Source organism: Gigantopelta aegis, chromosome 12 (assembly GCF_016097555.1).
Source record: "Gigantopelta aegis isolate Gae_Host chromosome 12, Gae_host_genome, whole genome shotgun sequence".
NCBI classification, from domain to species: domain Eukaryota; kingdom Metazoa; phylum Mollusca; class Gastropoda; order Neomphalida; family Peltospiridae; genus Gigantopelta; species Gigantopelta aegis.
Genome location: NC_054710.1, coordinates 44,369,510 through 44,384,046, shown reverse-complemented (window position 1 = coordinate 44,384,046; position 14,537 = coordinate 44,369,510). Strand labels below are relative to the sequence as shown.

The 14,537-nt window shown below is 35.0% G+C and overlaps 1 protein-coding gene across 1 annotated transcript in view; it reads left to right on the top strand.

Annotated features, from left to right (window-relative positions):
• Nucleotides 1-3,126: 3,126 nt before the first annotated feature.
• Nucleotides 3,127-14,537, top strand: part of LOC121386083 — a 41,805-nt gene continuing 30,394 nt past the window's right edge. The window contains exons 1-3 of the mRNA XM_041516883.1: nucleotides 3,127-3,145; nucleotides 4,009-4,095; nucleotides 8,098-8,448. Coding sequence (XP_041372817.1) covers nucleotides 3,127-3,145; nucleotides 4,009-4,095; nucleotides 8,098-8,448 — 457 coding nt within the window. The remainder of the gene's footprint in view (nucleotides 3,146-4,008; nucleotides 4,096-8,097; nucleotides 8,449-14,537) is intronic.

The window sequence follows — 14,537 nt, the reverse complement described above, 5'->3', positions numbered from 1 at the left end:
TGTGAAAGTCCCACCCAAAATTCCTGTGTTACTGAAACGAAACCCTGAGTTCACTTGAAATCATGTGACTCGGTGTTTACAAAAAGGATAAATTTCCACGCCAGGTCCGGCCACCCCTTTCGGTTGTGGACTTCCAAAAGGTTCTACAACTTAATACATTTTATAATAATGGTTTGTCCAATAATCTAACGACCTGCCACAATGTTAACCAAAACACAACAATTTTAAAACATTTATTCAACACAAAGACAAAGAGCTCTTAACAAAATACTGTGGACATTTGACAAGTTATACAATAATATTACCCTGATATTTCCGACAAATATACTTATTTGAAAGTTCCATACCAAATAAAACACCGGTCTACATGAAAAACTTATAATATCGGTAATTTAGGCTACAACTCCTATTACAAATAAAATAGTCCCTATCAGAAACTATCAATTTGATTTGAAAGATGATTTACACCAACATCCCAAAACTACAATTCTTCCATGTTACAATTAATTTCCGCAACAGCCCCTATTACAAATGTGAATATCCCACCTAGAAATTCAACAATTGGTTTGAAAGCCGAATTATCACGGAGTTCACTACACCTCCCAAACTTCAAACATATATCGGAAAACAAATAACTAAAATTTGTCTGCATGGTTAAACATAATATTTCCAAGAAAAATAAATGACGTGCACCCCCATGCACAACCAACAAAATGACAACAATTCTTTTACTAACAATGTACAACGATTAACCCCATAGCCACTAATACAGCATATGGAAACGGAGAGAGAGAGAGAAAGAAACTCTAAAATCTAGGCTTTAACACACCCCTAAAACATTTATTTACCCAAACCATAATAACTTACGTGTTGACCCTATGAAAACACATCAGAAAGTAAAGTTCCAAGTTTGACCATACGGGCAACACGAGGACGAAATCGTATCTCATTGGTTCATCCCAAATAAACAATCATATAAAAATTATTACCCATAACAATTAGGCCTAAAATTCACCAAAATATTCTATTATTACTACAATAGTGTATCCACTTAACAAAATAAAAAAATTAATTAAAAGAAAATACAAATAAAAATATATATTTTACTTCCTGTTCAATTACCATAAAACCTTTAAATATTACCCACTTAAAATGTTATCTTAATAACAATGAATTCCATGTTTTTATCCCAGCAGTATTATTCAGTTAGTAAATAGTGATTAGTATAGTTAATACAGAAGAAATAGAGAATATAACAAAATAAAATTACAGCTAAAAAAAGAAACTAGGACAGAAAAGTTAAATGGATAAAAACATGGTTCATTACATTACTAACCCTGCGCGTGCTGCAACCTCACCGTGGTGCAGGGGTGTAACATTCTCTTTGAGAATGGCCAATACAGCACAAATTGAATTTTTTAGTAAAAGTCCGTATCTGTCTGTGATATTTGTATTTTTGCACAGTTCTTTACACTGTTTTTATTTAAATCTTGATATCACCTTATTTGTTTGCATTACCATAGTTTGACACCCAATAGCCGATGTAGTTTTCGTGCTGGGGTGTCGTTAAGCATTGATTAATTCCTTTGCTACTTGTTAGAGGACATGTCACTGAGCCCAAATCCACTACTTAAGAAAAATATTTTGCGGGAAAGGCTATTTAAGAAAGACGCTGATTAGTGCTAATTAGAGATTTAATTGTTGTGACTGTTCTATCCTTATTTGAGGCCCGGCGTTTATTAGAGGAAATACGGTATATTTAGTTTCTCTACTTATTTAGTGTACGTTTTGGGCTGGAAAGCGGGACGAATATTTGCTAAATAGAGGGAAGCAACTCGCTGTGGACATTAAGAAAATATTTGACTTAATATGCGCCGTGCACTAACTCGAAACATAATATTTTATTTAACAAACTTGTGTACAACATACACAGGTGCCATCCTGCCAAATATCACATGTCTTATGTACTTGCCAAACACTGAAAAAATATTTGTGAAACACTACCTGTATGTATTTATGTTAATTTATTACATGTTACCTACGAAGGGCATGGCTCTCATGAATCAAAAGTCAGACACACAAAATTGATGGGGGTATTGGGGTTTGTTTGTTTGGAGTTTTGGTTGTTTTTTTGGGGGGGTTTGTTTTGTTTTTGGAGGAGGGTGGGTGGGTATTTTTTGATAGATCAGAAACAACATAACTCGGCCATTCTCTTTATATGAACTAATTTGCTTACTAATAGTAGGGACAGCACTTGCTTGAGCCCTCCCTACTACTTTTACTAATTAATTGTTGCGTCATCTACGTAACGGTGATCTACGTCACTTTTGTATCATGACAGAGATGACACTGACACCTAATAACCGATGATTAATAAATCAGTGTGCTCTAGTGGTGTCGTTAAACAAAACAAATTTTAACTTTTTGTGTGTGTCGTAGATGAAACAATTGGTGTCCATCATATAACAAAGATACATGTATAGGCACTGGTATTAACATGGAAGCAGAAAACCACCTTGAACAACATCCCGCAGTCATTTGAGAGAGAGAGAGAGAGAGAGAGAGAGAGAGAGAGAGAGAGAGAGAGAGAGAGAGAGAGAGAGAGAGAGAGAGAGAGAGAGTATTTTAGGGGGGAATCTGGGGTCTGTCACACGCATTAACTAGTGACGTCACTGTTTTATGCGTAAGTGTTTTCTATATCTTTGCAGACATCCGACAAAGAAACAAAGATGGTGACCATGCTATATTTTGCTATAAATTATTCGGGGAAACCCTCTTATCCAGTACAAAACCTTTTTTAAAATATTATTATTGAGTTAATTATGAAAAGATTATGCGTGAGATCGATTACTTTCTAATAATTTATTAAAAATAAATGTGAAAATAACAAAATGTTGTAGTTTCAACTTTGACCTTCAAGAATGAGTTTCGGGTTTCCTCTGTTTTCAAGACTTCACTTGTCTAATGCTGATCAAGATTCGGGTCTACTACATTCCGTCAGTACTGGTAAAGATCTCGAACAATGGTGATGTTAGTTTATTAAATAATGAAGCTGAACAGTTGTGTTATTACTTTTCCCATGCGTCCTAAGGTTATCATATGGATACAAATATCACAAACGTCACGATGTGTCATGTACTTCACGGTGAGTCATCTACGACATAACGGATAGTTATGCTTAATAAGTATAAACTGTTGAAACTAATCTAATTGAAGGATAGTGGTGTCCAGAGGGAATGCACTTGTTTAACTTCACACACGTTCCCACACTAAAAAATGTTTAAAAGTATCCTTATAGAGCGATTATCTACATCTAGTTACAGTGAATGTGTGACATTTGATAGACTGTCACAGTTTGAGAGTCTGTACACTGTCCAGTTATTTCCAAGATATCAAATCTAATGTGAATATTAGTTTTACAAAGTAATGCAGATATACTGGGATTCACATTATTACGTTAAATCATATGGGAAACGAAATAAATGGAAGTTCAAGAAAGGCTACCTGCCGTGATGTAGATGACACCGAGTCGGGACACCATGCAGATTTCAATAAACTTTAAATTGAAATCGGCCAGATAGATCACTGCTGTCATTACGATTATTTACTACTGATACTATCTACCTAGCTGACGAAGGAAAATAGAGACAAAAAGTAGTCAAAATTGTATTTTAATCTGCCAGTTACTGCATGCAAATACATTTAGATAAGACTATAACATTGAAAAGCTAGTCGGTGGTGTTTAAATGGGGAAATACCGTCTAAAAATAACTAGATCTACTTCAGGCGTACGAATTAAAATGAATATTCTAAATAATAAAATGTAAGCATTTCTAACTTAAATGATTAAAAACGGTTCTAATAGTGAAAAATACGTCGTAGTGTTTAAACACTAGGGTCTATCCAATTTAAAAACCACATTACCAGATCGGGGACCAGTGAAATAGTTTGCGAACGTTAGCGTCACTCGCTGTCGCTGAACGCGGCCACTGTATTACATTCCGGAAGATGGCGTCAAACTGGAAGTTGTTGACAGTCTCATATGCAGGAAAATTATTCTTTTGGCTCTTCTGTTGAACACTGGCGTTTGTTTAGGTTAGTTCACTACCGCGGCTTCTTTATTACAGGGACTGCTATCATAAGATGTCTCTGACCAATATAGGATTTTTACAACTAAATTACTATTAAGATCGACGACAGTCAATTTCCGCAACCTTGTTTTGGCTTCGTACACAACAAATATAGCATAAATCTATCACACCGTACTTTCACTTGAAAGCCATATTTCATAAAAGGTACCATGTTTTTTAATCACAATTTTTTTTCAAACACATTTAATTGCATTAGTATTGTTGAAACAAAAAATAAGTCGATAGCAGTTTTGCATTGGAATTTGTCCAGCATTCTAAAAATGGAAATGTAGACATTGTAAACATCGAGTCGAAAAAATCCATTAAAATTAGGCCTAAGTCACCAATAACATAACTCGGGTACTCGTAGTTTACTACTAGAATCTAAAACCCTACTGATCATTACCAACACGAATAAAACATTTGATTTGTACAAAAAAACTGTTAATTTTTAAAGAATAAAAATCCCAAGTCCTTTAGCAAAACTAAGATGGCGGACTGCACTGTGTCGGTTAACGAAGTAGGACGATCTCGCCCGGGTGATTTCGACACGGGAGAGATCGCCGAACATTCTATTTAGTGTTGGTCGAAGTCGCCGTACTTTATACATGTAACTAGGGTAGCAGTATACAGTTAACTATATATATATGTGTGTGTGTGTGTGTGTGTGTGTGTGTGTGTGTGTGTGTGTGTGTGTGTGTGTGTGTGCAAAATATAGTAACAGTAATCATAGATGACTATTTAATTTTTGTTTCTTTCAATACGTTTGTTAGAACGTCACAGACCATTTGACTGGAACATGATTTGATGTGCAGCACTGTGTGGCATATTGACCAACCAGAGCTATTGGGGTCAGATTATTTTTGCTCTTAGAACTCTGGCTGCACCCTCTGGTCTACTTGAGTTGGTCCCCCATTTTTTTTTTTTTAGATTATCTTTATTTAGCGTCCCGTGTTTGGAATAAAATCCTTTGTAATGACAGACTTTGTCAGTGTTTGTATATTTCTTATTAGGAAAGTTCTAGATAATAAGATAAAGCTGACTTGACATAGATGTCAGGGCCGTTCGTAACTGGCAGTGATAGGTCATAGACGTGTTACTAAATGTCATTATCCATATGGTGTACAATGAATGGTGCCATACATATTATATTATTCCAAGCTAATGAAACATGTCTACTTCTGAAATCACAGTGTACAATATATCTAATGAAACAATGTCTACACGCCTCTGATGTTTTGCACAGATGTGATAATAAACAAAACTGTAAAACTGCAAAGGTCAATGAAATTATGAAAGTCATTGTTAAATTTGTTATAGCGCTCATTCTAGTTTGGAGATTAACACATTTTACAATCTTACATTATGCCTACAGGAAATGTTACAATGGAAAATGATGTATGTGCTAATGTGTTGCGTCAGTTACTAACTTGGATGTTATTTTAATTCTTGGTGTGCCTACTTAGATTAGTATGCTGTCAAGCGATGTACCCATGGCACAATTAAGTGAATATGAAACAAAATGTAATATGCGGTAGCACAGTAGGAGGGCAATATTAAAAATATGCTTCAAAAGGTAACTGACACAATGAGGTTCTTTTCTTTGGGAACATTGGGCTATTTCTCATCATAGCTAGTGCACCACGACTGATATATCAAATGCTGTGGTATGTGCTATCCTGTCTGGGATGGTGCATATAAAAGATCCTTTGCTACTAATGGAACAATGTAACGGGTTTCCTTTCTATGACTGTGTCAAAATTACCATGTTTAACATCCAATAGCATTAATAAATCAATGTGCTCTAGTGGTGTTTTTAAACAAAACAACCTTTATTTGATTCTTTAGGGCTATGTAATTAGTCAGTTTTATGATTTTAGATGGGAAAGTCTACTTAAGCAAGAGTTTTATATAATTAGTTACAGTAGTAAACCATGACGGCTGATATTGTCCATTAACCTTTTAGGGGTGACAGGTTAATTTCACTATACTCATTTGATCTTGTCAATCTCAGTGTGTATGTTTGTGTCTAGATGGCGGTAATTAATTGTCTCGTCTGGTTACCAACCAAATATACACCTGTCAATCAGGAATCACAGGTGGAAACAACTACCTGATAGACCAATTAACTAAGAAAACACTGATTATAAATTTTTTAGTACGTAGGTTAATGCATATATATAGACAAAACATGATACAGTTATTTCGACCACTTAGAATCGATCCATCCCACTTGAAGTGTATTCCAGAAACAAGCAAAATGGCACATGGTAAAAAACTGAATGTACGAGGTATGTCCGGAAAGTATCCAGCCATATATAATAACAAATATATGGCCTACCTAGGACAGTGGCGCCTTAGTCTCCTTCAAAGTACTCCTCTTCGGACCTCATCACTTCTCCCAGCGTTCCTTCCATTTTGCAAAACAGTCTCCAAAGTCCACTGTCGAGATCTCCATCAGCAGCTTCGGTGCGTTCTCCTGAATCTCGTCCATGGTCTGAAATCTCCTCCCTTTCAACGACGATTTTAGCTTTGAAAAAAGCCAATAGTCACAGGGAGCCAAATCTAGGCAGATGGGGAGCTGAGAGACCTGGGTGATGATGCGATGTTTGCCCAAAAAAACCTGCAAGAGACGTGAAGAATGGACGGGCGCATTGCCATGATGATGATGGCAGTCATCACATGCCTACAAGTGTGACCGTGTTCTTACTGCATCTCTCAGCCGCCGATGTAGTACTCCTTCATTATTGTCTGGCCTGGAGGAGCATATTCGTGGTGAACAAAACCTTCATGATAAAAACAAACAAACACCGTCAACATGACCTTGACATTGCTCCGACTTTGCCACGCCTTCTTTGGACGTGGAGACAAAGGCGACTTCCACTAGGAAGACTGGGCTTTTTGTTTTAGGGTCATAACTGTAGACCTACGACTCATCTCCGGCTATGACCTGTTTGAGAAATGTGGATCACCATTAGCGTTTTGAAGCCAGTCCACTGCAACCTTAGCACGACATTTATTCTGCTCTTATGACAGAAGCCACAGAATGAATTTGCCGACACGTTTCGTGCTGAGATCCTCCATCAAAATATATGAAACAATATTCCGTAGAATCCCTAGATTGTCTTCTAATTCTCGCATTGTCAATCGCCGATTTTAGTTGATTGCATCCTGCACACGTTCAACATTTTCGGGTGTTCTGCTTGATGAAGGCCTTCCAGAACATAGATCACTTTTACAGGATTCTCGGCCATCTTTAAAGCTGTGTGCCAAAATTTTATCTGGGCTTCACTAATTGAATCATCCCCGAAAGCCTTTTAATCATTTGAATAGTTTCTGCAGACGAATGTTCAAGTTTGTAGCAAAACTTGTTGCTAATCCATTTTTAATTCACTAGAATTATCGCTAATAAATATTTTGAAAAAAAAATATTCCCTGAACGGTAATTAAAGGTAGAAGAGTCATTAAATTGTCATTTGGGATTTCCCCCCTTTTTTAAAGTAATACGCCATCTACCGTTTGTTTATATTCCAACTCTCACAGTAAAATGTGTAGGCAGTCAATTAAGTAGCATAAGTATATCCAATTCTTTATGGCATTTGACCGTAAAAGTTCTTTTTTCTACACAGGAACCAAAATATGTAAAAAAAAAAAAAAAAAAAAAAACATGAACCCGTATCCCAACTAAAACACTTGTAGTATCCTTAATTTATGGCGATCATGCCCAAAATATGTATCGAAGTTTCGTCTGCTTGTCCAAGTTTCTTTTGACGTACTAATGAGTGACGTCAGTAAAAAATGTGACGGGAAGCGCAGACATACCACTTTTCAAAAAGATATGGCACTTTTGTGTCTATGTGTGTGTGTTGGGGGGGTGGGGGGGGGGTATATATGTTCATTATTCAAAATATGACATATTATACATTTGTCCCTTTTGCATTCTATTTTTTTCCTTTTTCTTTTTCAGGTATTTTACTGACTATTTCTGGATCTTCATCTTATGCAGTCTTGAACGAATCGTTTACTCTGACCTGTACAGTTGAACAGGCTGATGGTCTTAATGATTTTGTAGATTTTTTTAGAAAAACATATTCTGCTACCCTTGCTTCAGTAGAGCAGACACCTACAGGTTGTGCTGTGTTCGGTAGTTCGATAGGATACACTGCATCATGTGGACCTGGGACAGGCACCAGCTCGTCGACCAGTAAGATTTATACATGTGTTATCAACAGTGTTGCAGACTATGATGCCACAGACTGGTGGTGTGAACTGGAAACGAGTAAACAGCGCAGCAACAATATTACTGTGATGTTTAAAGGTAAGCAAGCTGTTCTTTCTTTTACATATAGACACACACACGTGCGCGCGCGCACATACACGCACACACATCATCAATTTCTGTTGTAACTTACTATCAAAGCCATCTTAGAAAACATGAAAAATTTACATTTACATATGTTGGGAAAAGTGACTAATTTACATATCTTAAAATGACCACCATATGTCATATATGTTAAAATAATATACACTTGTATGTGTACCAGTACAAGATATATTTAGTCAAGGATGTTTTAAATGATTGTATTTTGTCCATAATAACTTACTCGATGACTTAGAAAGACCTCGCTTTATTTATAATTTAAGATTGTTTTCATTTTTTTCAAGATGGCCACCAACATTGAAATTACAGTTCCTTAGTTTCATACATTTATAGGAAAAGGTAATTAATCCACCTGAGGCAGACTCTAAGAATTAAAGAGACCAGAACAATTTGCATCCTCCAAAATCAATTTTTAAAAACAAATTATGTTCCCTAGTCAAGTAGACTCAATTTATATCACCGGCTTGATAAATATGGAAATTGTCGTTTATAGATGGACCTGATACATATCCATCAAATATTGTTTATGAGTAGCATTGCACATTTCACATTCCTGGGATACTGCCTCATTATACACTTGTCCAACAGACCAAATCTGAATGACAATAACAGTTTAAAAATGATATTGCACAAGGCGTTAGTTCAGATGTCTAGGCAAGGTTCTGTCAGTTCTCACGATTGTCACTTCCCAGAACAAGACATCCTTCTACGCTGCCTTTAGGAAGACTGCAGACAACAGAATAATAGATATTTAGACATGTGTGATGGCATGCTCTGATACAGTGATGATATCAGGTGTTTGTGAAAAGTGAGTATACCTTTCCACGCAAGTGGCACCCTTTATGAGCAGTGCAAATAGTTGTTTTTATTTAAACAATCAAAATTCTGTTGAATATGTTTTTAAATCATGAAGGGGTACATGTATGTACACTCAGAATGGGATATGCAGACAAACATCAGCTTATTGGCCACAGATCATAGTTATTTCCCCATTTAGTTGAAAATCCAGAAATGTTTCTGCACAAGTAGTCTGGTGTTTGGCTATTTCATGGCAGAAAGTTTTGTAGTGGAAATTATTAGACTGAAATTGACGGGGGAATGCATATAGTTTGCAAACATGTGTAACTTGCTGACATTAAAAACGTCTTTGTGATAATTTTACTGTAAAATGTGTGTACGCCGGCCAGGTTTAGTGGGTGATTTTTTAAAAACCAATATCTTGTAATATATTGACATATTTTCTTCCTATTCCAATTAAAGGATCAGGTTTAATAACAAAGGGAGTAATGTAATGTTGAATTATATGGTCGATGACAGGTATTCAAGTAAATGTCTTTATTATTTTTGGTTCATACATTTTATGTGTTAATGGCCAATCATTGAATCCACATTTTGTCCACAAGATGGTTTATAGGATTATGTCATTACTTTTCAACAGTAAAGAGGTAGATTCGTGTTTTGATATTACACATGACTTAGTTACAAATTGCTCGTACAAGCTGCATGCTGACAAAATAGTGAAATACCATGATAACCTATATCGGAAAAATCATATTTTACAGAAAACAAATGCAGGAAAGACCTCTTTGTGACATCTATTCTATCTAAAAGTGTCATGTTCGTTGTGTGTCACCCACAGAACCCATACATTGAACTATTACCCGAGGGTGTTTAATGTAAAAGAGACAAAACGTGGCCGCCATTTTGAATAAATTCAAGTCGCGGTCTTAAAAAGTGATCATAAAAAAAAAAAAAAATACACCAGATTCGTGTTTATTAATCAAAAGTACTATAAATATGACAGGGCATAATTATATAATGTAGAACAAAATATTTATTTGCCCAAGCTTTTCATCAGGTAGTACTAAACCAAATAATTTCTGGCTGGGTGAAAGTTGAACCCAACTTTTGATAGAGAAGTGAACACCACAAGTCCTGTGATTGGTGATAAATGTGAGTGTGTTGGTTGTAAAACAAAATCAGCTTCATCTTGGGGAAAACATTTATGCAATTTTATTTCATCTAGTACCCCTGTGTCAAGTAGCCTTGTGCTTGAAACATGTATGGAGTACCTGTAAACAAAAGTACTCAATTTTTGTGCAAAGCTAGGGGTGTTGTATAAACATCTGGTTATACCGAAAATGAGCCATGAAACTACTATTTTCTTCAGTTAATACTTTGAGGTAGGGGTTCTAGTATTTAGTGGGCCTTATTGCAATTGGTGAAAAATTATTAAGTTCAAGCTCTGTTGATAGTTTGTGTATTGTCCGCAGTTACATGTAGTTTCTCTTTCAGATAATCTGCCTTAGCAGCTGATAATTTGTACTTTTTATTTATTTATTTATTTATTATTATTATTATTTTATTGTTGTTATTTAGTACTGCAGGGGCAATATTACGCTATTGATATGTCTATAGAAAATGTGCATAAAAGAGTCTGGTAGATTCGTATACAATCCCTCCTCCCCTGTTCAGACTACGCACTGTTCGTACAATACAATATGTATTCCTCCTGTTCCAGATTGTTTGGCAATATGGATCAATCAAATACTTATTTATCGCCTATATACATTTTTGCTGTGTATAGCCAGCCCTCATTAGCGGAGTCTAAAAAAATGATGCAGCCACATCGTATATAAACACTGTCTAGTTCACAGTATTCTTTAAAATTGTAACAGTTCCTATCCTAAGACAGCTGTTGTTTAATATTTTGCATAATAATGAATTTGACAAGGTGGAAAATGAAGGTGTTTGTGATCCAGATGTTTAGATTTTTTCGCGTATGACTAACGATAAATTTACCTATAGATGCAAAGGCCTAACTAGTTGGAATTCTCGACGTTTAAACATGCTTCTATTACTAAAATAAATTAATATATATATATTCAGTACCAATGTACATCTTTTTATTAATTTTAATAACTTTTTTCATTGTTGTTGTTTTTTCTATTTACCCTACGTCACAGACGACAGTTAAGTGTTCTCATTAGACGAGCTTGGTAAATCGTTTTGACACTGCGGTTATTCAGGGAATGCCCGTCACGTGACTTAAAAATAATATGTCACACCTCTGCTCTCCAAATAGCCGTTATTTTTCTCTGAATTATGAATGTCGACATATTTCAATTATTTTTTATAAAATATCAATAATAAGTGTTATATGGTGGTTATGTAGATGGTTTCAATCAAGTACTTTTAGGTACAAATCAAATATAGTTTCAGATAATAAATTTTTGGGTCATTAATTAGGTCAACCATCCATGGCTGAATGCCTTTAATATATCATTTATGTCACTTTTGTAACTAAATAATTAGTTTATATTTACAGGCTTTCTTTGACAATATTAGTAACACTAACAAAAGTACATTGTTTATATATTACATTTATATGCGATTTTTGGTAATATTGGTACCCGTTTTGAACAAAGGCGGCCTTCTTGAAAAAAAATTGATCCATATTTCTCTGAATGAACTTTAAAGAATATGTGTGAATACATTTAAGTCACAGCATCGATAATTCTATGTATTTGTCCACTGAATCTTAAGAATAGTTTGCCATTGCGTTTGCATATATGAGTTATGGCAGCCATTTTGAAAGTATGCAAATGAGCATATTTGCCCCACCTACATCAATGTACATTTTTATATGTTGTTCAGGTATGGCTCAGGGAACAGTTGCAATATAAAATAATTTCTGTTGCAATTTGTTCTAAGTCAAGCCTTATTTTGACTGGACTATAAAACAACATTACAAATATGCATTGTTTACATTATTCAACATTTAATAATGGATGTTCGGACCAAACGTTTTCAGGTTTTAACACTGTTTTCGTCAATTGATACATTGAAATGCCTTTAAAAACAACAACACAAAAACAACAACACAAAAACGCCCCCCCCCCCACCACCACCAACACAACTACAACAACAACAAACAAACAAACAACAACAAACAAACAAACAAAAAAAAACAAACAAAAACAAACACACAAACACACAAACAAACAAACAGACAACCAACACTAAGATGGTTCCGTTTTTATAGTAATTTCGATTTAGCCTCGATCCTCGGAAACGGAGCCTGTCAATAACGTTGGGTATGTTGTAGTTACGTTATAATAAAGCTTTTGGTTTTGACTTCGTTCGTTTGCCAAGTGTCCTTAATAATGTTTTGGTTATTAATATGTGTGTTCTTTGTTCAGAGGGTTGGTAAAATAGTTGGGCATAAACTGAGCCACTGAAGTGGGTAAAAATTTTAAGGGGGCTGGTTTGGGGGGGGGGGGGGGGGGTCGGGGCATGCTATTATACAGATATTGTTAAAACATTATAATTAATATATTGTTCTATAGGCTGGGACTAGTAAAAAATCTGGTGGGCTAGTAAATGTTACATGCCCCCCAAAAAGCTGAATGCTGTTAACCAATTTAGTGTTAGACTCAAACTGACAATATAAAACAAAATTATGCAATAGTTCCAACAATGACAATTTCACAAAAGAGTGAAACATCTGTAAAAACTCAGTGTGACATTCACATAGACCTCGAAGGGCAGGCTATGCATGATAGCCTTTAAAACTTTTGGAAACGAAGAGGACCATGGTTAACCTAAAAGGTACAAAGGGTACGTTCATACATTTTCAAGAGGCACAATGACAGAACGTTCAACTGTAATTCTGTTAAATTAATCATTCATCAATAAATCAATGCGTTCTAGTGGCGTCATTAAACAAAGCAAACTTTAACTTGTTAGTATTATCGTTGAACCCAACTTTGGTGAAGAGAGATTAAGACATATACTATATGTAGAAACTACCAGATAATCTGAGTATCAAGTTTCAGAAGAATCCAACCAAAGCTTTAGGAAAAAGGCTGAAATGTTCAGTGTTAAATTATTTCAAATAAAAATAATGGAATAAATAAATGTTGAAACCAGATCATTTGTTTGCCTTTTTAATTTTAATCTTTGTAGTATTTTTGTTGTAAATTCTATATTAAAACCCCCAACCCAATTACAACTTTTTCTTCAACAAACAATTATATAAATGGATTAACCAAATGACCCATTTAATTATAGAAGAAAAAAGTGTGGAGAGAAATTCCATACTGTTATCATTGGATTGTTCTGAAACTTGATACACAGATTCTCTTGTAGTTATCTCGGTCGGTTTATATTCCAAAAACAACAATACGTGTGATCATGCAGAGAAGCAGGTTATCGCAGTGCCCCCCCCCCCCCCCGCAAAGGTGAAGGTCACTGAAAGAAGCCATACAATTTTCTAACAAGTATTGAGTATATAGCATTTGTTAAGTATGTATATGCATTGCTGCAAATGGGTTATAAATAGAATATTCAAGAATAACCACAACAATTAAACAATTCATATTTTTTTCAGTGTTTCAGTTAATTGTGAATAAATTAATATGGGGGATTTTAGGATGGGTCCGTCCGATAAACATTAAAATAATTTGTCATGAGGAATATAAATAACCACAGGTCACTTGCCCTTCCATTATTTTCAATTTATTTTAATTTCAAATTTCTTGAAAAAAAAGAAAAGTATTACTATGTCAGCATTCTGAAAACTAACACTACAGGTACAACATGCAGACTTTATGGAGAAGAATAACCACACATGTGCTACATGTCGACATGACAGACCAGTAACGTGTTTCGGGTGTGGACAAAGTGGCCATAAACAAATCTTCTGTGTTTCCAGAGGTTCTAGAATTTTTTTTAAAATCCACATGCCATTGAGAAAAATTTACTTGCCCAATTTCAACTGTTGATACACACACAAAAATCTGTAAATTAAAATAATACACTTTTTAATATACATTTTGCATACTGAAATTATGTTTAATCAATTTGTCAATTTACACAACAGATAGGCTTATTAGGCATACTGTATGGTTTGCTTAGAAAAATATGCAACAACTTTCATCAGTTTAGAATAAAGTTACTTAATAATAATAATTGTTTCCACTAAAACCACCAAAGTTATAAAAATTACAGCAATTAACAGTATT